Source organism: Cetorhinus maximus, chromosome 13 (assembly GCF_964194155.1).
Source record: "Cetorhinus maximus chromosome 13, sCetMax3.hap1.1, whole genome shotgun sequence".
Lineage (NCBI taxonomy): Eukaryota > Metazoa > Chordata > Chondrichthyes > Lamniformes > Cetorhinidae > Cetorhinus > Cetorhinus maximus.
Genome location: NC_135891.1, coordinates 119,519,026 through 119,546,880, shown reverse-complemented (window position 1 = coordinate 119,546,880; position 27,855 = coordinate 119,519,026). Strand labels below are relative to the sequence as shown.

At 46.2% G+C, this 27,855-nt stretch overlaps 1 protein-coding gene across 1 annotated transcript in view; it reads right to left on the bottom strand.

Annotated features, from left to right (window-relative positions):
- LOC144689086 (F-BAR domain only protein 2-like) overlaps nt 1-27,855 on the bottom strand; it is a 57,746-nt gene that overhangs the window by 15,722 nt on the left and 14,169 nt on the right. The window contains exons 2-17 of the mRNA XM_078556237.1: nt 16,022-16,113; nt 14,766-14,837; nt 11,012-11,153; nt 10,611-10,763; nt 10,285-10,389; nt 9,044-9,142; nt 7,772-7,937; nt 7,643-7,687; nt 6,884-6,956; nt 5,760-5,784; nt 5,213-5,270; nt 3,896-4,074; nt 3,262-3,286; nt 2,657-2,719; nt 1,790-1,841; nt 1,326-1,414 (exon numbers count right to left, since the gene is read on the bottom strand). Of these exons, the coding sequence (XP_078412363.1) occupies nt 1,326-1,414; nt 1,790-1,841; nt 2,657-2,719; nt 3,262-3,286; nt 3,896-4,074; nt 5,213-5,270; nt 5,760-5,784; nt 6,884-6,956; nt 7,643-7,687; nt 7,772-7,937; nt 9,044-9,142; nt 10,285-10,389; nt 10,611-10,763; nt 11,012-11,153; nt 14,766-14,837; nt 16,022-16,113 (1,438 nt within the window). The remainder of the gene's footprint in view (nt 1-1,325; nt 1,415-1,789; nt 1,842-2,656; nt 2,720-3,261; nt 3,287-3,895; nt 4,075-5,212; nt 5,271-5,759; nt 5,785-6,883; nt 6,957-7,642; nt 7,688-7,771; nt 7,938-9,043; nt 9,143-10,284; nt 10,390-10,610; nt 10,764-11,011; nt 11,154-14,765; nt 14,838-16,021; nt 16,114-27,855) is intronic.

Sequence of the window (27,855 nt, the reverse complement as noted above, 5' to 3'; positions counted from 1 at the left end):
TACCTACACCACATTGACTGCAGCAGTTCAAGAAGGCAGCTCACCACCTCCTTCTCAAGGGAAATTAGGGATGGGCAATAAATGCCAGCATGCCCAGATCCCGATAATGAATATTTAAAGTTATTTGTTATTTCTTAACCGCCCATTCAGAGAGATTCGTCAATCCACCCTAGCACTGCATGAGAACAGATGCCTGTGTTTTGCTCCGAATTCCAGTCCAGGTTTTAAGACTTTTGGAGTTCCTGGTATTGAAGCCAAATTGGAAATGTTCTTTCTCTGGTGACATGAGCATCTGGCCGGTCTCTACATATGAGTCGAGCAAAATCTAACCAACTCATCCTAGTCAGATGTTATTTGTGTGTATTCCAGAGAATTACTGGCAGAATAAAAATATTTTAAGGGAGGGAATCAAATTGATTGAGCATAGAAGGTGCATATGAAAAGATTTATGAATGCTGAGTACTTGGGTTTAATTGCATTATCTGCTCCACATTAAATAGCAAAGCACATTGTAAAACTGGGGCTGTTAGCAATCTGTCATTGGGTAGAAGAAATAAATCTTATAACAATATCACTGGTATAAAATATGCCCCAGTCCTCGATGATGCCACACTCCTCATCTTGCACTGTAAAAAACAAAAGGCAGAATGGCCAATCACTGATGGGTCCAACAAAAAAAGATAGAAAATTAACAATTAAGGGATTTTTTTTTTAAGAAAGAAAAACCAAAAGAATTGAACAGTTTGTGTCCTTGTAGGTGTAGAGTTTTTGTATCTTCATGCTCTTCCCTGGGTGATTGTTGTGAAGTACTGGAAGGATTTGAAGGCTGATTCACAATCTGAGTCATGAACACACACCTTCCAGGGCTGAGACCATCAGCCAATGGTGTGTAATAGTCTGATAGAGCAGAAGGATTTCCTGGCCTCCTACAGCCCATTCCATTGTGTTTATAGCACAGACAGGCCACTCAGCCCAACTGCTCTGTGCTGGTGTTTATACTCCACATGAGCCTCCTCCCACACCCGCTTCATCACACCCATCAGCATATCCTTCTTTTCCTTTCTCCCTCGTGTATTTGTCCAGCTTTCCCTTAAATGTATCTATACTATTTGTCTGTGGGAGCGACTTCCACATTCTCACCGCTCTCTGGGTAAAAACGAGTTTCTCCTATTGGATATATTAGCGATTATCTTATATTTATAGCCCCTAAATTTTGGTCTCTCCGCAATTGGAAACATCTTCTCCAAGTCAAAACAAGCAGGAGGAGGAGGAGGAGGAGAGATTGAACGAGAGACTGTGAACAGTCCAAGAGAAAATCCTGTTACCTGCAAGTCCTGGCTTCTCAAACATGGAGTCTAGGGATGGCCCAAAGAGTGGATCCAGAAAGCCGACACCATTCTGGGAGACAATGGTTCTGCTGGAAGAGGATGGGGAAAAAGAGCGACAATATAAATCACAGGTAACTAGGACCAGGACATATGGGAACCCGGGAACAAACAACCAAAACTCCAGGGGTTAGAATTAGCAGAGAGCCGTTTTAAGTATAAGGAGAGAGTTAAGTTACTAACACTCCAGAATTGCCCTGGAGACTCCAGGAACGAAGGATTAAATCATCAGGACATTGCCGAGAGCAAACCCAGGAGAAGAATTTCGGGATGGGGAGGCGAGTTACAAGTTGGTCTCCTGAAACCAAACCATACCTCATCATGTTTATAAGAACAAAGCTCCAAAATCCCCCCGCAGCTCTGACGCTCACCGAGGGACTGATGAGTATTGGGTGATTACATACCTGCTGGGCTCTGAGCTTGGAGCGGTGAATCGGAATGTCGCTGCTTCAACATCTGGAGCAAACACAGAAACCAGAATCAGCCAGGTGAATTAAAAATATGAGCGTCCATTCAAGACCAAGGAGCAGCAGAATTAGTCAAGAGTGCTCACTAATGTGCCGCAATCTTAAAGTTTTCCAGGGTTACTCCTGTATAAAAACTGGTGACTGACTAGTAGGTTCAGGGGAGGTTTGAATAGGTCAGTCAGCAGAGCAGTGAGTGTACAGCCAGTCAGCAACCAAGGACAGGCACGCACAGAGATAGATTTAAGAAAGAAGTGCATGTGCACCACCACAATGTAACATTGGAGAATCCAGAGTCCACATACAGCATGGAAAGAGGCCATTCAGTCCACCAAACTTGTGCCAGCTCTTTGAAAGTGCTATACAAGAGCATTTATAGAGGTTTAGTTTTTTTTTAAAAAAGGTGAGGATATTATTCATCAAATATTGTGTCAGTGTTATTGGAACCCAGTAAATAACAAAAGACTGGCTGAGGTTTGTACAAAACAGGGCATTAGGAAGTATGTTAACCCTCTTGTGCTGGTGCAATTCAACAACAAATAGTTTATCTTAGTTAGGGAAGGGACACACCCACACACACGCGGGATCAGCTTCAGCAGCTGCCAAACAAGATTAGGTCTGGGAAACTTAATGATCCAACTTGATAAGGGAACTGAGTGAAGGCCTTGTAACTGGTTTCAGTTCTAGTTGAAGAGGGTTTGAGTAGTTTAACATTTCAATGATACAGGCTGGAGATTTGGTGTCTGTCAATCATTATGATGGCTGTGTTAACACACACCCTGCATCGTTTCCAAGACGTCACCTTACCCCTTGGGCGAATTCCCTCAGAGTTTCCTTCCACTGAAAGTGGAGCCAATTGGATCGCATGCCCTACAGGAGAGAGAGAGTCAGAGATAATAAGTATATTGGGAATGAGCGTGTGAAGGGAGTGCCAGATAAAAACGTAGACTGATGGAAACAGCAATTGCTGCTATTGAATTCTGATATAAAACAGAGGCACTGAGAATTATTATTACACAAAGACCATTAACCCTTGCCTGACTAAGCCCTTTCATGCAGTTTCAGGTTTGAACACAACAAAAACAATGGGACTCCTCTTGTTCCTCTTCCCCGAAACAGCTGGAACTGATCCCATCTCTCGCTCCACGACTCTCACTCATGGTCTATCCCAACACCTGGGTTTCATCCTTGTCCTCTCCCCTACAACACAGAATTACACACATACAGACTATAACCACAAGGCCCACATAGGGTCATACAGCATGGAAAGAGGCATTCAGCCCATCATGACTGTGCTAGCTCTTTGAAAGAGTTACATAATAAAGTCCCACTCCTCTGAAAATATTTTCCCTTCATTACAGATATCAAATCTTTGTGGTAAAAGGTGTTTTGATGGATTGACAAATGCTTACTTGTGGAATTTCGTTTGGATGGAATCTGTAAAATAAAGGGAAGCAAAGAGTAAGTTTGGGCAAAGAGTGAATCCATCTTACTCACTAGAACTTTCCTTCCTTGCTGCAAACTCCTGGGTTTTGAGACCCTCCCCAGCAGCCCCCACCTCAGGAACTCCCTGTGAAGAACATTCAAATTCTGAGGAAAATTCCTAATGCATAAACAAATGGAGAAAAGTAGGGAATCCAGGATTCCCATAAAGCGCTCTGCCTCTCATCACATGGAATCTTGGGAATGGACTCAATACCTGACTGACCAGTGATGTCAAGTATTGTGGCTGGGCCCACTCTGACCCCACCCTGAACACAATACCTTACTTTAAATAAAAACTAATGTTTATTTTGTTCACTATCGACTAGTTTAACTCTCAAACTTGGGAGCGTGCTTCAGGACTAGGTGCTCATGAGCAACCCTTCCCCCTCAGCAACAACTCCTCTCCCACTAACCACACCTACCCTTCTGCTGCCCCAGAAACCCACCCCCATCTCCTGACCATGCCCCATTTCCCAACACCCCTCCCCCAGCAGTCGCTGTCCATGATCGGCTGCCATGCTTTCCCCATGGTCCCACCCAAAAGGACAGTGAGACACTTACAATTGGATTAGAAGTGAGGACGATATTCCCAATCGATGCCCTCAACTGCTCCACGGATGTCGCAGGGTCATGGGTCCAGTCTTTGACCGTCACTGGCTTGATCTCGATGTGGAATTTTCGGGGCTCGTCATCGTCGAAGTCGGAATCACTGGAGGAGCAGGGCTGGGTCTCCCTCTCATGTTCAGGAAAAGTCAAGGAATTCCCAATAGAACTGGGCAACAGGTGGGGCAGCAGCACCAGGGCTGGATGTGCCAATGCCAACAACCCTCCCCGCATTCCTGGGTGTTCCCTTTCACTGTTACCCCCCACCCACCGCCCCACACTGCCCACCCCTCACCCACACCACCCATACTCGTCCTCTCCCCCCACGCCCCCAGCTTTCCCTGCATTGCTCCCAGTAGTGAACATTAGCTTTTTGTCAAAGTCATTCTCTATTTGCTATTATTTGGCTGTCAAAGTCAACCCCCTTTCAATTCTCACCCCACTGCCCCAAACTCCCCGGCCTCCCTCCAAAAACAGTGAAGACTCTGGTGCCAGCTAACATGTTGGATGTAGATACAGTCGGCAGGCTTGAAGGCGAAGGGGCTGGTCAAATCCAGCTGTGGCCTTCCCGCTGCATACCCACCTGCCCTTGCCCTGTAAGAAACTTTTACAGGGGATGCTGATGGTGGTGTTGGTCAGCCTGTTTGCCCTTGGGTCTGAAGCCTTTAAGTGGTCAATTAATGGCCAATTAAGGACCTCATCCTGCTCTGGCCACTATTTTACTCATTGTTACCCGCCCTTCTGTCTGTAGCCAATTAACTGCTAACTAACAGCAGGGTAGCCGTTCTTGCCCTGGGTGGGATCCCAACAACTTTTTACCTGGGGTCAGCAGGGGATCATGGCACTCCATAAAATCCAGCCCAGGGATCCTTTCAGACAGGGGAAGGTTGCTAATGAAGCTTTGTAGTCATTGGCCCAGGTACCACCACTCATGTGACGGCACTCTACTCTATTAGAATTTCTCCCTGCTGTCCTGGGGTCGATATCTATCCCTCAATTAACACCACTAAAGCATTATCTGGTCATTTATCTCATTGCTGTTAGTGGATGTGCATAAATTGACTGCTGTGTTTCCTACATTACATTTTATACTCCATTCCTCAGGCAGTAAGTATATCAGCCAATCTCCCCAGATACCAGTTTCAATCTTGAACTAAAGAGCACGCGGGTGGAACTTTCCCTTCCCGGAAGAGTCCAACTGGAGATCAGACAAGATCAGACATTAGAGTGCAATAGAACCGCTCACTTAGGAAGGACACACAGAGGCAAGGATATCATTCTGGACAATGTCGGGTCGGATGGTATAACCTTCTTCATCCACCTCAGGAGAATTCTGTAAAACAGAATACATTGGAAAATAGCTGCAAGTACCAGTCTGGTCCCCTGCTACTCCTGCTGTAGAATGTCAGCTTTCAGTTCTGCTGTCTATGCTGGGCTAAACCCTGCACTGTTCCACTATTAGCCCTAAACTGACTTATGAAGCCCAAGACACAAACTACAGGAGCTTTGCTAATGGGCAGGAGTTGCACCCTCTTCCCTGGCACAATTAAACAATGATGTTCAAAAGCTGCAGCAGTAGCCAAAAGATCAGAGACAATGAAGGAACTCAGCAGTGGGAGGAGTTCCAGCAACAAGTCACATAAAGTTGGGGATCAGTAATGGCAGGGAAAGGATGGGGTTCACTGCCCAGTGGTTGCTGTAACACATTGACATTGTTGAATGACAACATATTTGGCCACAACACAAACTTGAGAGAGATGGGAGCAAAATGAGGAAAGAGTCAAGCTGAGGGGTTGGGCTAATGGAGAGTGTGTCTACTCACAATGGAGTCAGCATCTGGAGAGCCCCTGCAACAAGAGAAAATACAAGAGTTACTGATGGTATAAACATTCCCAGAGAGTCAGATGGCATCACAGCTGCTCCCCATTTCCTCCCATCTCATTATGGCCCCCCCTCTCACCTCCCCATTTCCCCCACTTGCCCCCCATTCTCACCGCACTCGGCCCCATCTCCCCCCACTCAGCTCTCCAATCTCCTCGTGCTCCCCCAACTCTCTCCAGCCTGTGGCCTCCACTTGTCCTGGCCACAAGTACATAATCGCCTCATCATCTGGCGGGTTTCATACGGGAGAGAGAGAAACCTTTTCCTCTGATGGAGGAATCCAGAACAAGGGAGAATAATCTTTTCAACTTCGAGCTAGGAATGAAATCAGGGAGTGTTTTTGTTCCCACACAATGGGTAGTGAAACTCGGATATCTTGCCTTCAAAAGGCTGTCGAAGTGGAGGGCCAATAGGAACTTTCAAGACCAAGATTGATACCTATTAGCCATCTATCAAAGGTTATGCAGTTTTGGAGCTCTGGAGCAGGTGGATGTGGTACAGATCAGTCAGGATCTAACTGGGAGAGGAGATTAAGTGGTAGGTAGAGTCCATGATAGGGCAGATTCTACATGGGCTGTGGGAGGTGCTATATGTAGTTTACATACAACCAATGGAAGAAATACAGAGCAAGGAAATATGGCTATGGGGTCATATACAGCAGTGGCTATAGGGGTCTCTTGGGTGGGGGCTTGCCACTAATCAGGAACAATCAGAACATTACAGACCTGTCCCTCTTAGTCCCATAACAAGATCCAACTGTATCCTCCTCACATTGTATTTTCTCCCTTCTCTCCAAGCTCAGTAACACAGGAGCTGTGCAAAATTCCTTTGAGAATAGCGGAGAAGTATTAAAGATATTAACATTGAGAATTGATTGGAAATCAGGAAACAGAGGATGAAATGAAAATCACTGGTGTAATGAGATGGGGTCAGTCTCTAGATGGAATGAGACTGATGGGCTGAGTGGCCTGTCCTCACTGTGGGTTTTATTATTAACTGCAGGGCCGAGTGTCTCAGACTCACCACCGTTGACACCGAACAGAACGGCACTGAAGGGGAACTCACGTGGAATCGGTATCCTTCTCTCTCTTGCCAAGTCCTGGGATCACAAATGATTTCCTTTTGCTTTTCTTTGCAGCTGTTTCACAAGAGATGAAAGGTCACAATTCTCCAGAGTCAATCTTTGAACTGAACAAATTCCTTCACAACCTCATAGCCAGCAGCCCCAGCTGATAAACAACTCAAGGCTCTGCCTCACATCACAGTTAAATGGTGTTCGAAACATGCACCCAACCCACCACGTGACTGTGGTGCCCATGTGGTCCCAACTCTCAGACCAGGTCTGAGGGTGGGGTTCGTCTCCAGTCTATGCTGTTAACTGGAGCAGGGGTACAGAGGCTGAATTAGTTTCAATTCCCTGGGTTAGGGAGTTTGAGGTACAAATACCCTATAAATCTCTCTCGAGAATTCCTGGTCCAGATCACTATCCAATAGCTGCTGGAATGTGTGCGTGTGGGGGGAAGAGGAGTTGGAAATGGAGTGACGGCCAAGTTCGGCTGTGACGCCTTCATGATAAAATATCCAACTGATATTCAATATCCTTGACATGCCCACGGATTCTGTTCCTCAGTGAGTTAGTGCTTTGGAGAGAGGGAGTGGGGCTGAGGGGAAGATAGGAAGATGAAAGGAATTGTTAATATACTCCAGGTGTTGAGGACAGTGAGCTCTCATACAGCACCGTGTGTAGCTCAGTCCCTGGTTGTGGAACTGTGCATGTTGGCGGTCAGCACCCTGGGAACAGCAACACAGCAAGAAGCAGCTCACCTTCCAACACCACCTCTGGGTTACATTCCTCAAACTCGATGGGCCCTGGAAATGAGAGGACAGAGACAGGAGTCAGATTGAAGCCAGACTCTCACTTCAACACTCGCTCACCTCACCTTCTGCACCCACCTTCCCTCTGGGCGGGTAGAAAACACACCCCCATCACCCGCCTCTCCTTTGGGAATACACTCCCATTACCTGGCTTCTCCTTGCCAGTCCCTTTGGTCAGAGCGTATTTCTGGATCAGGTCCTGCACCCGAATATTCTCCACGTTTTGTTTGAACTCTTCATGAACCTGAACAAGGAAAGCACACATCAGGAACCTACAAGATGCACTATAGCAACTCACGAGGGCTCGTTTGACAGCATCTTCAATACCTGCGACCTCTACCATCTAGAAGGACAAGGGCAGCAGATAGATGGGAACACCACCACCTGGAAGTTCCCCTCCAAGCCACTGCCCATCCTGACTTGGAAATATGTCACCGTTCCTTCACTGTCGCTGGGTCAAAATCCTGGAACTCCTTCCCTAACAACACTGTGGGTGTTCCTATGTCAGGAGGTGGCTCACCACCTAGTATCCTAACTCTCTCATCAAATACCCTAAGCTTCCATTTATAATATTGAATTGCATGTGAAGGCTGCTCATGTTTTGTTATCACTTCACTTGATTGTTTGGAGAAAGAGGTTGAGTCTGTTTCATTCCACCCCTTGGCAACCCCTACACTACTGATACTAAATATCACCACAAATAGTTCTCCTTTATATATATTTACCATTTTCTCTTCAGTTTCCAAAATAAAACTCAAGTGTGAAAGTGCACTGGAAGCAGCAGACAATGACCATGCAATTGAAGATTAGGATCAGAAGACCATTCAGCCCCTCAAACCTTTTCCATAATTCAATTAGATCGTGGCTGATTCATATCTTAACTCAATTCACCTGCCTTGGTTTTGTAACCCTTAATCCCCTTGCCCAACAAAAAAAATCAACCTCAATTTTGAAATTTTCAATTGAACCCTAGCCTCAATAGATTTTTTTGGGTGTGGGGGAAGTGGGGGCTGCTGCAGAAGAGAGTTCCAGATTTCAATGACCATTGGTGTAAAAGTGATTCCTGTTATCATCCCTGAACAGCCTGGCTCTAATTTTAAGGTATTGCCCCCTTGTTCTGGACTCCTCCTGCACCCCCTACTCCTGAAACAGAGGAAATAGTTTCTCTCTATCAACCCTTTAATCATCTTAAACACCTCAATCAGATCATCTTTTAATCTTCTAAACTCTAGGGAACACAAGCTTATTAAATGCAACCTCTCCTCAGAATTTAACTTGTTTATTCTCAACAGCATTTCCTAACCAAATTCTAGCTCGGTCGGAGAGTGAGCAACAGCACTGAGCACTTACCTGGCCCACCTGAACATGTGTGTCTTCAATGGAGTGCGAGTATGATTTGATTAAACCCTTCATGTGTCTCAGGTGAATCTCTTCGACTTGCTGGAACTTCTGTCGAGTCAAAAATCAGAAGATTGAAATTTTGGGGTGACAGAAACGAGAACGAGATCTCCTGGAGGAACAGAACTCCTTCTGGGCAGAGTCTGGATCCTCAGTAATCTTTTCAGAACCAGGTTCAAGAGTCTTGGCATGGTTTCACACTCCAAGCCTCATCCTCCCAGAATCCCCTCTCCCCCGGGTATTTCTTTCTGCTACTGAACGTACTTTATTTTCTCCCACTTTCCAAGCTTTGTGCCATCTCTGACTCTCGGGTCACTGGAGTTCCTAAATCCACCTCACCCCACCCCAAACTAAAATTACATTTCCTTTCTGTACATTTTCAATATTCAGCCTAATTCCCTGCATCTGCATGGTTACAGAATGCAATCCCACTTCCAAGCGACTGAACCCTACGACAGTGTAGCTTCTACAATGGAGTGAGTTCCACATTCTCACCACTCTCTGGATAAGAAGTTTCTCTTGAATTCGCTATTGGATTTCTTGGTGACTATCTTGTATTGATAACCTCTAGTTCTGCTCTAACCCACAAGAGGAAACATTCTCTCTGCATCCACTCCATCAAAACCTTTCATTATTTTAAATACCTCGATTAGGTCACCCATCAGCCTTCTTTTTCCAAGAGAAAGGAGACCCAGCCTGTCAATCCCTTTCCTGATTTGTAAATCCACATTTCTGATATCGTCCCTGTAAATCTTCTCTGTGCCTCTATATCCTTTTTATAATATGGCGACCAGAACTGCACGCAGTACTCAAAGTGTGGTCTAACCAAGGTTCAATGCAGGTTCAGCATAATTTCACTGCTTTTCAATTCTGTCCCGCTAGAAATAAAACCTAGTGCTTAATTTGCTTTTTTCTGGCCGTGCTAACCTGTGACACAACCTTTAGTAATTGGTGTATCTGTACTGAGAGATCCCTTTGTTCCCCTACCCCACCCAGACTCTGGCCTTTAAAGTGATAAGTAACTCCGTATTTTACCTAACAAAATGTACTAGTTCACATTTGTCGGTGTTGACATTCATTCGCCAATTATTTTCCCATTCTACAAGTTTATTAATGTCCTCCCTTGCGTGTCTATTGACTGTCACCCCACACCTGTCCACCCCTTCTGCCAATGTGGTATCATCCGCTCGAACCTGTGCAGCCTCCGCCATCTTCTGCTGGTAGTCAGACCGGACGGTGCGATATTTCTCAATGCTCGCCTTGTAAGACTCCGCGGCTTTCTTTGATTTGAGTTCAGCCTGTGAGGAAGAGCCAGAATTAATCAGTATCTCAATAAGAGAATGAGGAAAGGACATGCTATCCCAGGAGTGAGAAGATAATCTAAAAACATTCTCTGGCCTGTATCCATTTAGCTCATTTACAAACTGGGCCTCACTTCAACCCGTACCCCAGTGAGAGTCAATTCCTGAGGAACCCAGAAACGTTAACCCTTAAAATGCTGGCGTTTGACACCAGTTACCTTATCGATCTCTTTCTGAGAAGCACCATCCTTTTTCAGCCTGTTCCACTCCAGCCACTTGCTGTGATAATTGTCTTTGCATTTCTGCAGGAGCTGGACACTGGACTGTACATTCTGGACAGCTTCCAGTGTCCCTGACACCTCCTCCTTCGTCTGGTGGGGGCAAGAGAGAGACACAAAAAAGAAAAGATATTCCACTGGATCTGTGATTTATACAAAATATCACTGAGGCAGAAACTGTAGACACATCATTCATAATTCCCAATAACAGAGCCAGAACTGTGTGACATTAAACAACCCCCCACCCACACCCTGACTGTCGACAGGCTGGAGGGGATCATTACAATTGTTCACTGGCAGGCAGAAAGATGATCGGAATAAACCTATGGACCCCTCGTTACCTTTCTGTGCATTTTGATCTGCTCCTCATTGAAGCGGTTCATTTCTTTGATCAAATCGTGGAGTTTCCGCACCAGCTCAAAATGACAAAGTGCCAATTTATCAGCTGAGGTCCGAAACACCTCCCACATTGGAGCGAAGGTCCTGAAAGATTCACAGTATTACACTCTGTAGCATCCAATTGGCTGCAGCTACAATCTAAATTCAATAGGTGGGGAGCATGTCCTGCCTTAGCGTTTCCATGTGCCCCTGAAGGACGCGTTTACCCTAGTAATTCAGCAAATACTGACCACGCACCGACCCTGGCGCTCCACCCACACTGACCACGCACCGACCCTGGCGCTCCACCCACACTGACCACGCACCCACCCTGGCGCTCCACCCACACTGACCACGCACCGACCCTGGCGCTCCACCCACACTGACCACGCACCGACCCTGGCGCTCCACCCACACTGACCACGCACCGACCCTGGCGCTCCACCCACACTGACCACGCACCCACCCTGGCGCTCCACCCACACTGACCACGCACCCACCCTGGCGCTCCACCCACACTGACCACGCACCCACCCTGGCGCTCCACCCACACTGACCACGCACCCACCCTGGCGCTCCACCCACACTGACCACGCACCCACCCTGGCGCTCCACCCACACTGACCACGCACCCACCCTGGCGCTCCACCCACACTGACCACGCACCCACCCTGGCGCTCCACCCACACTGACCACGCACCCACCCTGGCGCTCCACCCACACTGACCACGCACCGACCCTGACGCTCCACCCACATTGACCACGCACCCACCCTGGCGCTCCACCCACACTGACCACGCACCCACCCTGGCGCTCCACCCAACACTGACCACATTCAGCTCGCCAGGGGTTTTCAGTTCTGTGAATCCAGAGCCGCTCACTAGGTGGGAGCGTCTGATAAGATAATGTGACCAGGACCCAGCCTAGCTGTCCAAAAGTTTTAGGCAGCTGGGAAAGGGAGAGCCAATTCATACAAATAAATACAACACAGACCCCTCGCCCTCTGTGCCGATAAAGGGTCCTTATCTCACCCTGTATGGGACAGAGAGAAACTGGCTTTTAGGGTCTCAAAAGAGGTGGCTAATGAGGTAGTAGATGCGTTGGTGTTAATTTTCCAAAATTCCCTAGATTCTGGAAAGGTTCCATCAGACTGGAAAGTAACAAATATTACCCCTCTATTCAAGAAGGGAGGGAGATCGAAAACAGAAAACTGTAGGCCAGTTAGCTTGATGTCTGTCATAGGGAAGGTGTTAGAATTGATCATTAAGGAGATTATAGCTGGGCACCAGAGACATTCAAGTTAATTGGGAAGAGTCAACAGGGAAATCATGTTTAAGAAATTATTGAAGTTCTTTGGAGGAGTAACATGCACCCTGGATAAAGGGGAGCCTGTAGATGCACTGTACTTGGATTTCCAGAAGGCATTTGATAAGGTGCCACATCAAAAGTTATTGTGGAAAATAAAAGCTCATGGTGTAGGGGGTAACATTTTAGCATGGATAGAAGATTGGCTGGCTGGCAGAAAACAGAGAGTATGCATAAATGGGTCTTTTTCAAATTGGCAGGATGTGATGAGTGGAATCCCGCAGGGGTCTGTGCTGGGGCCTCAACCTTTTACGATTCATATCAATAGCTCGGATAAGGGGAGCAAAGGCATGGTAGCTAAATTTGCAGATGACACAAAGATAAGTAGGAAAGTATGTTGTGAAGAGGACATAAGGAGGTTGTAGATGGATATAAATAGGTTGAGTGAGTGGGCAAAAATCTGGCAGATGGAATATAATGTGGGAAAATGTGAAGTTGTTCATTTTGGCAGGAAAAATAAAAAAAGCAGAGTATTACTTAAACTGAGAATGACTGCAGAATTCCGAGGTGCAGAGGGATCTAGGTGTTCTAGTGCATGAGTCCCAAAAAGTAAGTATTGTCACATAAAGCCAATTACAGCCACGAATTACTTATGGGCATATTGAACTTTTTAAAGGGAGACATGTGTGTTTTTAGAAATACAAGCAAGGACATGGAGCAAGCGATGGCTGATAATGTAAGGTGACCACTTTCCACTTTCTGGAAATAATCCTATGTGGATTATACTGACAGATCTGCCCTGAGAGAACATGGAAAGTTGCACCTGAAAAGGTGTCAAGACCTTCTTCGAGCAGAGCCGCTTGGAAGGGAGATAGGAAAGATGCAAAAAACTGAACTATAATCTCCTGTGGTTGCAGAGACAAACAGCTGATTACCACATCTCAGCAATCATTTAAAACCCATCTCCTGTTGATTCATATCTCAGAATGTGTAAAATGGTCAGAGATCAAAGAAAACAGACTCTGGGCACAAGACATGGTTTTTTATCCCTTACAGGAATACACAGGGAAAAATGGGCTATAAAGCTAACTGCAGAGCAGTGCTAGTGTACTTTGTGTGTGAAAGCAACAAGACGACCACCTAGTTACCCCTGCAGTTGCAGGTGAAGTCTCGCTCTCTCTCTCTTTGTTGCTGGAGGCAAGACAGCAGAAGCCACAATCAAAAAGGGAATAGGACAGATTCTTCAGCTATCCTGCAGAACCAAGTGTCTCCAAACCAACTGCAAAACTACCAAAGTCAGCTCTAAGGGAATCACCCAACTTAACGGCCGCAACATATCGCCATCTATGCCTCATGGACAGGCCAAAGACCGATTCATTTTTAAAAACTTATTTGGACTCTTAACTTCTCATTTCTGACCTGTGTTTATCTGTGTTGCGTTTTTATTGTTTTTCTTGGGTTTTTACTAACTAATAAACTTAATCTTTCTTTGACTCAAGAAAGCCCGGTTAAATTGGGTCCTTTTAAAACATTTGGACTGGGAAAAGGTATTCACGGGGGAAGGGATCCCTTTAAAATTAACCTTGTTGCAACCAGCCGAGGGGGTTGAATAAAGAAGGGGAGCCGGCTCAATCCTCCTCACCTGGGAGGGTAACAAAATTAGGGACCCATTTGAGAAGTTAACAAATTGGGGGACATCACCCAGGACAGGTCATAACAGTATGCAGGTTCAGCAAGTAATTTAGGCAGCTAATGGAATGCTGTCCTTTATTACGAGAGGAATTGAACATAAAAGTAAGGATGTTATGCTTCAGTTATACAGGGCATTGGTGAGACCACATCTCGAATATTGTGTGCAGTTTTGGTCTCCTGATTTAAGGAAGGATGTAAAAGCATTGGAGGCTGTTCAAAGGTGATTTACTAAATTGATACTTGGAATGAATGGGTTGTCTTATGAGGAAAGGTTGGACAGACTGGGCTTTAGAAGAGAGAAGGGTGATTTGATTGAAATATATAAGATCCTGAATGGTTCTTGACAAGGAGGACATTGAAAGGTTGTTTCTTCTTGTGGGCGAGTGCAGAACTAGGAAATATTGTTTTAAAATTAGGGGTCACCCTTTTAGGACAGAGATGAGAAATTTTTTTTGAGGGTTGTGCGACTTTGGAATTCTCTACCTCAGTAGGCAGTGGAAGCGGGGAGAGTATTTTTAAGGCAGAGATGGATAAATTTTTGTTAGGCAAGGGAATCAAAGGTTATCGGGATTAGATGGGAATGTGGAATTTGAAACACAAACAGATCAGCCATGATCTTATTGAATAGTGGAACAGGCTCAAGGGGCCGAATGGTCTACTCCTGTTCCTATTTCGTATGTTTATATGTTCGTTGTGCTGGACAGACAACATGGAACTCACCCCAGCGAACTGTTGGTCACCATCTTGGACAACTTGGACATGGATTTTGAGTATGATTCCTCGATCAGTGCTCTGCAAGATGAGAGCGCAATATTTAAATACTGGGAAATTATTTACAAAATAAAAATACCGTTATTGGAAACCTAATATTTAATTACTTAAGACTATGATCTTAAATGAGTCAGAAGTAGACTGAACGCAGAGCAACCAGACAAAGCCTATATACACTGACTCTCACTGGGATACGGGTTCCCAGACACACTGACTCTCACTGGGATACGGGTTCCCAGACACACTGACTCTCACTGGGATACGGGTTCCCAGACACACTGACTCTCACTGGAGTACGGGTTCCACACACACTGACTCTCACTGGGGTACGGGTCCCACACACACTGACTCTCACTGGGGTACGGGTCCCACACACACTGACTCTCACTGGGGGTACGGGTTCCACACACACACTGACTCTCACTGGGGGTACGGGTTCCACACACACACTGACTCTCACTGGGGGTACGGGTTCCACACACACACTGACTCTCACTGGGGGTACGGGTTCCACACACACACTGACTCTCACTGGGGGTACGGGTTCCACACACACACTGACTCTCACTGGGGGTACGGGTTCCACACACACACTGACTCTCACTGGGGTACGGGTTCCACACACACACTGACTCTCACTGGGGTACGGGTTCCACACACACACTGACTCTCACTGGGGTACGGGTTCCACACACACACTGACTCTCACTGGGGTACGGGTTCCACACACACACTGACTCTCACTGGGGTACGGGTTCCACACACACACTGACTCTCACTGGGGTACGGGTTCCACACACACACTGACTCTCACTAGGGTACGGGTTCCACACACACACTGACTCTTACTGGGGTACGGGTTCCACACACACACTGACTCTTACTGGGGTACGGGTTCCACACACACACACTGACTCTCACTGGGGTACGGGTTCCACACACACACTGACTCTCACTGGGGTACGGGTTCCCACACATACTGACGCTCACGGGGGTATGGGGTCCATGGGACTAATCTTGATGCAGTGCCTATGGGATATTTGAATGTGAAGGCATCGTGGTATCCTCATGGGCTCCATCCCTGGAGAAGCCTTGGCCCACTGAGCTATGCAGGAACTGACAGGGTTTAATGTTAACTAAGTAAATGGAGACAGGGTATGGCAGCCAGAGGTGGAAGCACCCAAGGAGTAAGGACCATGTCTTACCTTTCTCTCACAAAGTCAGCCAGCTCTTTGACAGAGATCTGCCCATGTTTCATGTTATGGTAAAGGACGTCAAAACCATTGTTTTTCTCCCCCTGTTGGTGGTAAATAGAGGAGTGTTAGCTCCACCCCAGACTGCACAGACCAACACCCACCCCACACCAAACAGACAGAGAAGAGCAATCCAACAAACCCAGAAGCATTTATTCAGGGGGAGGGTCGCTCAGTGTTTAAATGTTCAGAGTTTCTGTTCTTTAACAGCGTACTGCGCTTGGCGATTATGAATGTAGTTAATGAGCATTTCCCCAAAACCTCAGGTGAAGTAAATAAGTTTTATTAGAATTGGACACAGGAGACAGACAGAGAGATGGGAAAAAGATGACATTTTCAGCCAAGGAGCCTCATGCATTGAACTCTGCTGTGGTGGAAACAAAGATTTTGGGTTTCACTCAGAGCTGGGGTTCCTTCAGGTCCATGTGCAGTGTTACTCTGAGCTGGTCACCCTGGGTCACACGACCAGCTTCCTCCACAGCAGCACCCAGTGGGCATCTGTCAGTAGTCGATACTGTGACACTGGTGGTAACTCAGCCATTCACAGCAATGATGCTTACAAAAACAGCTATCATTTCGAGTCCGCATTTCTCCAGTGCTTTTCACAACCTCAGGACGTTGCGAAGTGCTTACAGCCAATGAAATACGTTTGAGCTGCAGCCGCTGTTATGATGCAGAAAACATGGTCGCCAAATTGCGAACAGCAAGATCCCAGAAAAAGTAATGCAGTACTGACCAGATCTCTCTTCAGTGGCATTGGTTGAGGGATGAATATTGACCAGGGCAATAGGTAGAACACCCCTGCTCTACCTCAGAATAGTTGGCTGATAATATCCACCCGAGTGGGCAGACTAAGCCTCAGATTAACATCTCATCCAAAAGACAGCACTTCGACAGTGTAGCGCCCCATCAGTACTGGCACTGGGATGGCCAGCCTAGACTATGCAATCAGTCGCTAGAGCTGGACTTGAACCCACAACCTTTTGACCCAGAGGCCAAAGTTCAACCCACTAAGTCACAGCTGCCAACTGAGCCTTAGGTCAGCTGGGGGAGACACTTGTGTCTGGATGAAACTAAAACAGAAACCGCTGGAAAAACTCAGCAGGTCTGACAGCATCAGTGGAGAGAGAAACAGAGTTATCGTTTCGAGTCCGTATGACCCTTCTTCAGAGCTGGATGAACTTTGTCGATGTAGATGACCTCACAGTCCTTCCCCCACCTTCTCCTCTCTCGCCATCCTTGGCTGACATTTTATTCAAATCTTTCTTGGCACCCTTCTCGGGAACTGCTTTCTCCTTCTCAAGCATTTACAAATTCAATTTTAGTACCCACTCCCCAACAAAGTTTGTTTCTTAAATGAATTCTTAGATGCGGGCATCGCTGACAAGGCCAGCATTTTTGCACATAAAAAATGTCCTGTGATGGTGGTTGTGGGCCATCTTAAACCCACTGGTAGTGGGTTTGACATAGGAGAGTGACTTGCAAGGCTACTTCAGAGGGCAGTTAAGAATCTGCAACATTGGTGTGGGACTGGCCAGACTGGATAAGGTCAGCAGATTTCCTTCCGTATCGGAACATTTGTGATCCAATTGCATTTTTAATGACAATCTGACATCTTCATGGTAACTTTTACTGTTCCAGTACTGAGGGTCTGTTAACCTTCTGGTGCAGTTACAGTTCTTGTTCTGTTTTTTCAAAGCACAAGAAAAATTCACCACAAAACTCACTTCCTCCCAGGTGCAGAAACCCAGATTAAAGGAAATCACTAACTGTGTACACCTCTGTTTTTAACCCGTCACTGGGTCAATTAAACTCAAAATCTCACTTTGGTTGTTTCGCTATGGGTTGCCTGGGCACTGGATTCAAACTCAGCCCCATGGCGAGGCCTTTCCTTTTCCAGGGGCTTTCTGATAACACAGGGGTTGCATCCTCAGTTGGCAAGGAGTTCAAGGCTGTGGGCAGGACAGCACTGCATGGAAAATGGGGGTAAATTGCTGGAGAGGCTTACTTCTGCCTTTCTGTACCTGAATTTCCCTCCTTTCCCACCTTCCCCACAGGCTGAGCACCCAGGTCCATGGCCTATTTCCCTCCCATCACAGATTATTACAGATATATCATACATGGCTGGAGCTTTCAGCTCAGTTTACTGCCATAATCTCTATGATATGAAGTGATGTAAATATCAGAATTAATATTGGTAACAACTTGTACTTATATAGCACCTTTAACACAGTAAAGTATCCCAAAGTGCTTCACAGGAGCAATTATCAAACAAAATGTGACATTGAAACACATACGGAAATATTGGGACAGATGACAAAGAGCTTAGCCAAAGTAGGTTTTAAGGAGCGTCTTTGAGGACAGAGAATTAGAGCGAGGGGGTAGTTCCAGAACTTAGCACCCAGGCAGCTGAAGGCACATCCACCAATGGTGGGAACAAGAGGCCAGAATTGGAGGAGCACAAAGATGTCGGAGGGCTGTGGGATTGGAGTTTGGAACAGGGATAGGGAGGGGGGAAGAGCATTAGAATTTGAACACATGAATGAGAAATTTAAACATTGAAGCATTGCTGGACTGGGAGTTAACTTAGGTCACCGAGCATAGGGCTGATGGATGAATGGAACTTGGTGCAAGTTAGGACATGAGTTGCAGAGTTCGATGAGCTGAAATTTACAGAGGGTGGAAAACAGAATTCGGCTATTCCAGTGGACTCATGGCCAAGTCTAACAGTAATAAAGGCATGGACGATGGCTTCCGCAGGAGACTCTCTTCCTAACAGCGCTGTGTGTGTACCTACACTGCATGGACTGCAACGATTCAAGGCAGTGGCTCACCACCACCTTCCCAGGGGCAATTAGGGATGGGCAACAAATACTGGCTTTGCCAATGATGCTCACATCCCACGAAATAAAAAAATGAGCTGGGGCAGGGACGGAGACTGGCAATGTTATGAAGTAGGCATTCTCCCCGATTGAGGGGACTTGGAGTTGGATGCTAAGCTCCAGGTCAAATAGGGTCCAAGGTTATGATAGTCTGGTTCAGCCTCAGAGTGACCAAGGACAGACCATGGAACTGGTGACTGGGTATAGTGCTGCCAAAGTGCTGCTCTGGCACCTCCTATTTAAAGGCTTTAATATTCACAACTGGATGGAAAACTATCCCTTGCTGATTGGCCATTGTTATACACCCCACCTGATTTTTCCTTCTACTGATCTCAGTGGAATCCACTCCATTAATTGTCTGACTGGGTTTTCAATCTGTAAGATTGATGTTGATTTTAATCCTCACCTGCCTCCAATATTGAAGCTACTTTCAGGGAGTTTGGATCATTGATGGCAACAATCAGAACTAGAGGGAAATCCTCTCACAGCCACGTAGGCCTGTGATGCAGAGGCACCCAGTGTGGAGATCCTGTCGAGTGAATTCTTCTTGTGGTATTTTGTGCGGTGCAAGGGCAAGTTTGGCCATGAATTCCTGGAGTTTGAGTTCAGGCCGGACGGTAAGAGTTGACTGGAATGTCCGAGCTCGCAGTGTGGCTATAAATCTGGAGTCCGGGGAGGTTAAGAGGTGGCGGAGGGAAGGCCAGGCCCAGAGTCCTGGGCCTCATGCTGCTGCTGAAAGTCCCTGAGTCAATGTACAGCAGCAGCCACAGCAGTAACCTTCCTGTACAGCTCCCTGACTAAAATAATACAGACCTTACAACTCCCTGCACACAGCTCTCTCAGAAACAGGCATTTCAGGATCTTTGAAGCTCAAGATTCCTGGGATCTAAAGCAATATCAATATCCCCAAAAACCCTGCTGCATTTTCCTACAGCACATTAATTCCTTGGCTGTGATAGCCTGAGGATGTGAAACGCAGTGTAGTGTTTGTATTCCCTGCTGGCAGCTTTACATGGAATTTAAAGCACAGAAACAGGCCAGCCTCATTTTTGATGGGGTTTATGTTCCACAAAAGCCTTCCCCACCCCACCCCCCAACCTTCTTGATCACACCATCAGGGTAACCTTCAGCTTCTTTCTTCCTTGTGTGTTTATCGAGTTACTTGAATGCAACTATACTAGAATAATAGAATGGTTACAGCACCAAAGGAGGCCATTCAGCACGTTGTCTGTGTCAGTATCTCTGCAACAGCAACTTAGCTAGTCCCACTCCTCCGCCTTTTCCCTGTAGCCCATGTAAAACCTTCTCTCTTCAGATAATTAACCAGTTCCCTTTTGAAAACTGCAACTGAACCTGACTCCACCACAGGCTCGGGCAGTGCATTCCAGATCCAAACCACTTGTTGCATAAGGAAGTTTGTCCTCATGTCGTCTCTGGTTCTTTTGTTAATCACCTTAGGGTTCTCGACCTTCTGCCGATGGGGACAGTTTCTCCCCATTTACTCTATCCAGACCCCTCATGATTTTGAGCACATCTAACAATCTCCTCTCAGCCTTCTCTTCTCCAAAGAGAACAGCCCCAGCTTCGCCAATCTATTCACATCACCCTCAGAACCTTTCTTGTAAATCTTTTCTGCACCCTCTCTAAAACCTTCACATCCTTCCTGTTGAGGCTGCACCAATGTTTCATAACTTACTTGCTTTTGTACCCTGTGCCCCTATTTATAAATCCAGGATTTAGTACAGTTTATTAACTGCTTTCTCAATCTGCCCTGCTACTTTCAATAATTTATGCACATATACATCCAGGTCCCTCTGCTCCTGCATTTCCTTTAGAATTGTACCCTTTATTTCATGTCACCTCTCCTCGTTCTTCTGATCAAAATGTATCACTTCACACTTCTCTACATGAAATTTCACCTGTCATCTTCCCATTCCACCAGCCTGGCTATATCCTCTTGAAGTCCATCATTATCCACTGTGAAGTGTGCAATACTTCCAATCTTGCATCATCTTAGATTTTGAAATTGTGCCCTGTACACCCAAGCCTAAGTTATAAATGTAAATCAAGAAAAGCAGTGGCCCCTCTATATGCCATCCCCCAGTCAGAAGTAAGTAAAGTTTTCTGTAATTCATGTTTTAATAGGCTTGAATTAAATAATTAAACTGTTGCATAGTGAAATTCTAATGAAAGACTATTAATACATAGGAAAACAATGCAACAGTAGATTTAGAAATGATATGGCCAACACATTTTCTTAGAGTTCCTGCACTCAAAATTTGGTACTACGCGCCTGTCGGTGACATAACTCAACACAGACTCTTAACATCAGTCTCATGGCCCTTCTCTGCACCAACTCCAGCATTTGAACATGTCACCAGAAATGAGAGATCAGAACTGGACATAACCTTCAAGGTGATTCGGACCAGAATAGTGTCCAGTTTGAGCAGAGTTTGTACTCTCCTGTTGTAACAGGAGATCCAGATTATATTGATTTTGTTGTTAATGTTCTATGTTAATTGGACATGTCCAGCTTCAGGTTTTTACAGGGACCTTTTCAACACCAGTCATGGAGGTGTGCGCATTCTATGTCTCCCTCCCACAAGCAGTGCCTTTTACTGTGTGTTTGATTCCATCAGATATTATTCTACCTATTTACACAAGTTTGTCCAGGATTGTATAATTACTGAACTGCCACCTCTGATTTCACAGTGTCCTAATTTGATATTGTCCACAAATTTGACCACTTTGTATTGAGTTTCTGAATCAAGGCCATTGATGCAAATTCACCTCAAGCAGTGGTTCCAGCACCAAACCTTGAGGAATTTGTACTCTTGTCTCAAGATTTTCTTTTATCCCTGCTGGCCTGGTGGATTGTATCCTCAGTTTGGATTGGTAGACACATTCACACAAACAGTGCATCAAACAGAGATTGTGTCACCAGGAATTTCTTGTTTGCAAGCTAAAAGCTTTCCCAATACCAGTAGAAGGCAGTGTGGGGAGAGAAGTGGGAGAGCATCAAGAACAGATGATAGGCCATCATCTATTGATTGTTCCACAATTCCTTAATCTTTTCCCTCCATCCTCTGGTCAGTGATTAGAAGCATTTTCCACATTAGGGATACTGAAACCATTATTTAACAAGACAGCAGTGACAATTCACACTCAGGCTAAGTTTACTGAGGAAAAAAGGATTACTGGGGAGAAAAGGGTTAACTTATGAGATCAGGTTACACAGATAGTCTTGCATTCCCTTGAGTATTGAACACTAAGGGGTGATCAATCTGAGGCGTTTAAGACGATCAAAGGAATTGATATGGTATAGAGAAAGAAACTATTTCTTTTGGTCAGGCAGTCCGGCACAAGGGAGCATAATCCTAAAGCAAGAGCCAGGCCGTTCAAGGGTGATGTCAAGAAGCACTTCTTCATACAAAGTGGAAATCTGGAACTCCCCCAAAATGCCGTTGAGTCTTGGATCGACTAGAGTTTAAGACTGAGACTGATAGATTTTGTTGGGTAAGGGGATTAAGGGTTATGGTTAAGGTGGATAAATGGAGTTAATATCTAGGTTAGCCATGATCTCACTGAATGGTGGAACAGGTTGCAGGAGCTGAATGGCCTCCTCCTGTTCCTATGCCTCCCTGACTTCCCTTTAAGTCCCACCTTCCCCTACCATCCTGTGTTGTCCACATGTCCCCTATCAAATACCTCCACTAATTATCCTACTGACCCATTCAACAACTTCTCTTTCTGGTCCCAACCTGTGTGATCGACACCCCATCTGCCATCTTAAAACCTCCCTCCACCAACGACGCACAGTGGCAGCAGTGTGTATCATCTACAAGATGCACCTGCAGCAACTCACCAAGGTTCCTTCAACAGCACCTTCCAAACCCACGACCACTACCATGTAGAAGGACAAGGGCAGCAGACACATGGGAACACCACCACCTGGAAGTTCCCCTCCAAGCCACTCACCATCCTGACTTGGAAATATATCACTGTTTCTTCACTGTCACTGGGTCAAAATCCTGGAACTCCCTCCCTAACAGCACTGTGGGCGTACCTACACCACATGGACTGCAGCGGTTCAAGAAGGCAGCTCACCACCACCTTCTCAAGCGCAATTAGGGATGGGCAATAAATGCTGGCCTAGCCAGCGACACCCACATCCTTGGTCTCCACACCATCTTCCAGTGACACAAGCCTGCTGTTAACACACAATGAGATGGGGGAGTTGGGGGAACAGAGGGATGGGATATGATTCGAGAGGTGGGTCTAGAGGAATGGGCTGGGTCGTTACATGGGATGTGAAACTGGGATCGATTTTGACTCTAACATTGCCAGTCTCTCGATCAATTTCAATTTTATTCCCCATCAATTAATCAGAGCTTGTAAACCGAATCCCTCTCAGTCCAAACTACGGCTGCCACACAATCCACTAGCATCAACATTTAATGAAGCAGAAACACAAAACTGGATTCACTTAGAAACTCACAACCAAAAGCTGCTTCCTGACAGAGGGGAAAGTGTCACTTCCAGATCAGAGCCCACATACATCACAAAACCTGCACACAACCCAAGCCCATGAGGGAACTGCCCCCATCCTCTCCAAACAGCCCATTCGAAGCACTGAACTAAGAAATTATACAATCCCCTTGCCTTCCCTTGACAAAGGCACAAAAGCCTTAGTGAAACATACACCATCTATGGTAATGACAATCTGTCCCGGCTTGTATTGTGCATCAATGGACACGTTACCCAGTCACAGGTTCACATAATTAACTAAGAGGAAAGAAACTTCAAAGTGGACAAGTTCCTTAGGGACTTGTTCGGTCTTGGAAACTAAATCCCACTTTCCCCAAACACAGACATTGGGCTGTTTGCAATCTGGGTCAGGAAGCACCATTTTTGGGGGCTGGGGGACACTGAGCAGGATAGGAGTCCTGTCCCAGCGACACGGAGGTCCAGTGCAGTGGCCCTCCCAGCAGCCTGGTATAGTTGAGTCATGGACTGGAACCTTCTGGTTCTTATTGTGCCAAACTGGCAACACCATCTCTAGTCCAGTAGAATGAAAAAGGCAAAGAAACAAGGTCAGATCAGTGTCAGTCCAATCAAACTCATTGAGCTGAATCCAACTCCAAACTAAGAGAGTCTTTCCAAAGGGTCACATTTTATTTTGGGAGTCCAATATTAGACTCCAATACTCTTTCAGTGCAGTGTTTTGCCAATAAATGCCTGTATGGCAATTCCCAACTCATATCCCCACTAAGCAGAACTTCACAATGGCAAAGGTAGGGGCAGAATAGCTGCGTCTGATGCCCATCCCTCCAGTGCTCTAACCCTCCCGTTGAAGCCCATTCCTCAAGTACCCTAACTCTGCCACTATAGTACGCATGTAGACCTTGAATGACTCCAGCATTTTGCCTCATGGACTTTTCCAAACATTTATTGTGATAGCAGAACTTCCTCCTCCCTTAAAGATACTGGTTGGATAATCTTCTCCACCATCCAATTCAATCAGAGGCAGAGAGGGTATCTGCTCTCGTAGCCTTACTCCATCCAACCAGTGTGCAAAGGGGTGAGTGGGGGTGGAAATTGCAAAGGAGAGTGAACATCACCCACCTGAAAGAAATAAAGATCTTGCACAGAAATTCCCAATCATCACCGAGCTGTGACTTGGTGGGTAGCAGTCTCGCCCGAGTCAGAAGGTTGTGGGTTTGAGCCCCACTCCAGAAACTCAAACATCCTGGTGCAGTACTGAGGGAGTCCTGCACTGTCGGAGGTGCCATTGTTTGGATGAGATATTAAACTAAGAACCGTCTACCCTTTCTGGTTGGGGTAAAAGCTCCCAAGGGCACTATTCCAAACAGCAGGGGAATTCTCCCCAAAGTCCTGCTGAATATTTCGCTCTCAACCAACATCACAACAACAAAAGAGTCAAGATGACCTGATCATTTATCACATCGCAGTTTGTGGGATCTTGCCTTGTACAAATTGGCTGCTGTGTTTCTTACATTTCAACAGTGACTACACTTCAAAATGTTCTTCATTGTAATGTGCTCTTGGATGTCCTGAGGTTGTGAAGGGCAGTATAGAAACACACACTTTCCTTTCACATATTTTTGCAGAGTATTGTTACACAGTAAATCTCTTTAACCTAACAGCAAGGTCCCACAAACTGCCACTGTTGGTGTTGTCAAATGCTGAAATGTTGGTTAGGACAATGAGAGAACACCTCTGGCATTCTTCCAATCAGTTACAAGGACATCAGCAATAGGAGATGCTAACAGCGATTCAGCCCTTCAAGCCTGCTCCACCATTCAAGATCACGGTTGATCTACCATCCCATACCCCCTCATTCCATTAGTATCCAAAAATCTAAACAACCTCGGTCTTGAATATACTCAACGGTGGAGCATCCACAGCTCTCTGCGGTAGAGAATTCCAAAGATTCACAGCCCTTTGAGTGAAGAAATTTCTCCTCATCTCAGTCCTAAATGGCTGACCCTTTAACGTCCACTTGAAGCGATGAGTGGACAGGCAGGGCCTCGGTTTAGCATCTGATCTGAAGAAAGCACCTCCGTCACAGCTGGAGCGAGGAGGACAAAGACTGGAATCAGGAAAATTCCGACAACAGCTCATCGTTTCGGCACAACCCTGAAGGAACTGAATTCTAAAAAAGGAATCCTCTTTCTTTAAGGAGGCGACCGGTGTGGGGCTCGGGGGGTGGAGGGGGGGTGGTGGTGTGCGGTGTGGGGGGGAGCTGCAGCTCCTGACACAGGCCCTCCATTGTGCCCCATGAACAGTGGCTGCAGTGACAGTGGGGCGAGGGGTGGGCGGAGGGGGGAGGGGGCAACTGGCACACTCCGACACAACACAGCTATTCTACCAGGCCTGGTTGCCAGGCAGCTGAGTTGCCTAGCGACTGGTATTATCCCAGTGGATGCAAGGCGAGCCAGTGAAACACGAAGCAGCTCTCTGCTCACCATGGGGAGAACCTCATCACAGGAGAGCAAAGCAAACCCACTCAAACTCCGAGCTCACAGGCAGCACCCAGCATTAAAGGGCCCTCCCCCAAAATCTCCCTGGAACACTCAGAAAACTCGAGCACTTCCTCACACTCCCCTGTGGCTACAAGCTTTGACACTTTCCTCATTCTCCAAATCAGCTCTCTCCTTTCCTCAGGCCACTGAATCCCACTAGAAACTGAATGGCTACAGCACAAGGCGGCAGCCATTCAGTCCATCTTGCCCGAGCTGGTTCTCCGCAAAAGCAACCCAGCTAGTCCCACTTGCATGTCCCCCTACCCAACACTCCCCCTCACCTCACCTTTTCTGTGGTCCTGCAAATCTTCTCTTCAGATAATTATCCAATTCCCTTTTGAAAACCACAATTGATGTTGCCTCCACCACACTCTAAGGCAGTGTGTTCCAGATCCTAACCACCGGCTGCATAAAAACTTTTCCTCATGTTGCCTCTGGTTGTGTTGCCAATCACCTAAGATCAGTGGTTCTTGATCCTTCCCCCAAAGGGAACAGCTTCTCCCCCCCTACTCTGCCCAGAACCCTCATGATTTTGAATACCTCAATCAAATCTCCTCTCAACCTTCTTTTCTCTAAGGAAAACAGTCCCAATCTATCCTCATAATTGAAGTTCCTCGCCCCTGGAACTATTTGCGTGAATCTTTTCTGCACCCTCTCTAAAGCCTTCACATCCTTCCTAAAGTGTGGTGCCCCAGAATTGGACGCAATACTCCAGTTGAGGCCAAACCAGTGTTTTATAAAAACTTCATATAACTTCTTTGCTTTTATACTCTATAACTCTATTTATAAAGCCCAGGATCCCGTACACCTTATCAACCGCTTTCTCAACCTGCCCTGCCACCTTCAATGATTTGTGTACATATACCCCCAGGTCACTCTTTCCCCTGAACCCTCTTTAGAACTGTACCCTTTATTTTATATTGTCTCTCCTCATTCTTCCTACCAAAATGTATCAATTTGCACTTCTCTACACCAGGGGCACAGGTTTGAGGAAATCTGAACTGCCATCAATATTTTGACCAAATGCCAATCTTTACATTGATGGGCTTGAACAGGTAGTGTGGCAGCACAGTTGGCCATGAGGGGCTTCACAATTGAGCTCATTCCGGTCCTCATTCCATGTCCACACACTAACCAGTGTCCAGCAGTTGGTCAGTCAATGGCATGGGTGCAGGGGAATATTTTAAACACTTGCAGGGCTGAAAAGGAAAACAAGAGAACACAGCTCGACATCACAGCTTGTCCAATCTCTCACCAAGTGCAGGGAATGAGTTAGTGCAAGCCCTTTGCATCTTGCTGTGCGCTAGATACTGATTGGGGAATAGAATCGCAGCTCCAGCTTGCTCAGAACGTCCATTTCCAGCATTAACTGTACAGAGTCACTATTCATTCACCGGGAAGGAAATGGTTAACTATTATGGTAATTTTGCCAATAAAGGACAATATTTGATGATGTCAGAAGTGACTGTTTGGCAGGGATGAATGATCACGGATCAGATTTGTAAAGTTGAAGCAGAGCGAGAGTTGTAACCAATCCAAAAGGAACAGGTGCAGAACAAGTGGCTGTTTATCTCTGGTCCATCTCAGCTTCTGTGCATCTTTCTCTCTTTCTGTCTCTGCCCTCTTTCCTCATCTTCCCAACACACCATTTCTCAGACCAACCTACATGTCACTATTTTAACCTCTGGGATTCTCAGTAGGGGATTTTAAACAGACAGAATGTTCCAATGCTTGGGCAGGGAACAAAACTCCTACAGAAACAATGGGGCACCTCCAAGACCTCTGGATCTCTCACAGGACTGGATTGATTCAGCTCCTTCTGCACTAGCCTGGAGAAATAGTTTGCAAAGACCCATAG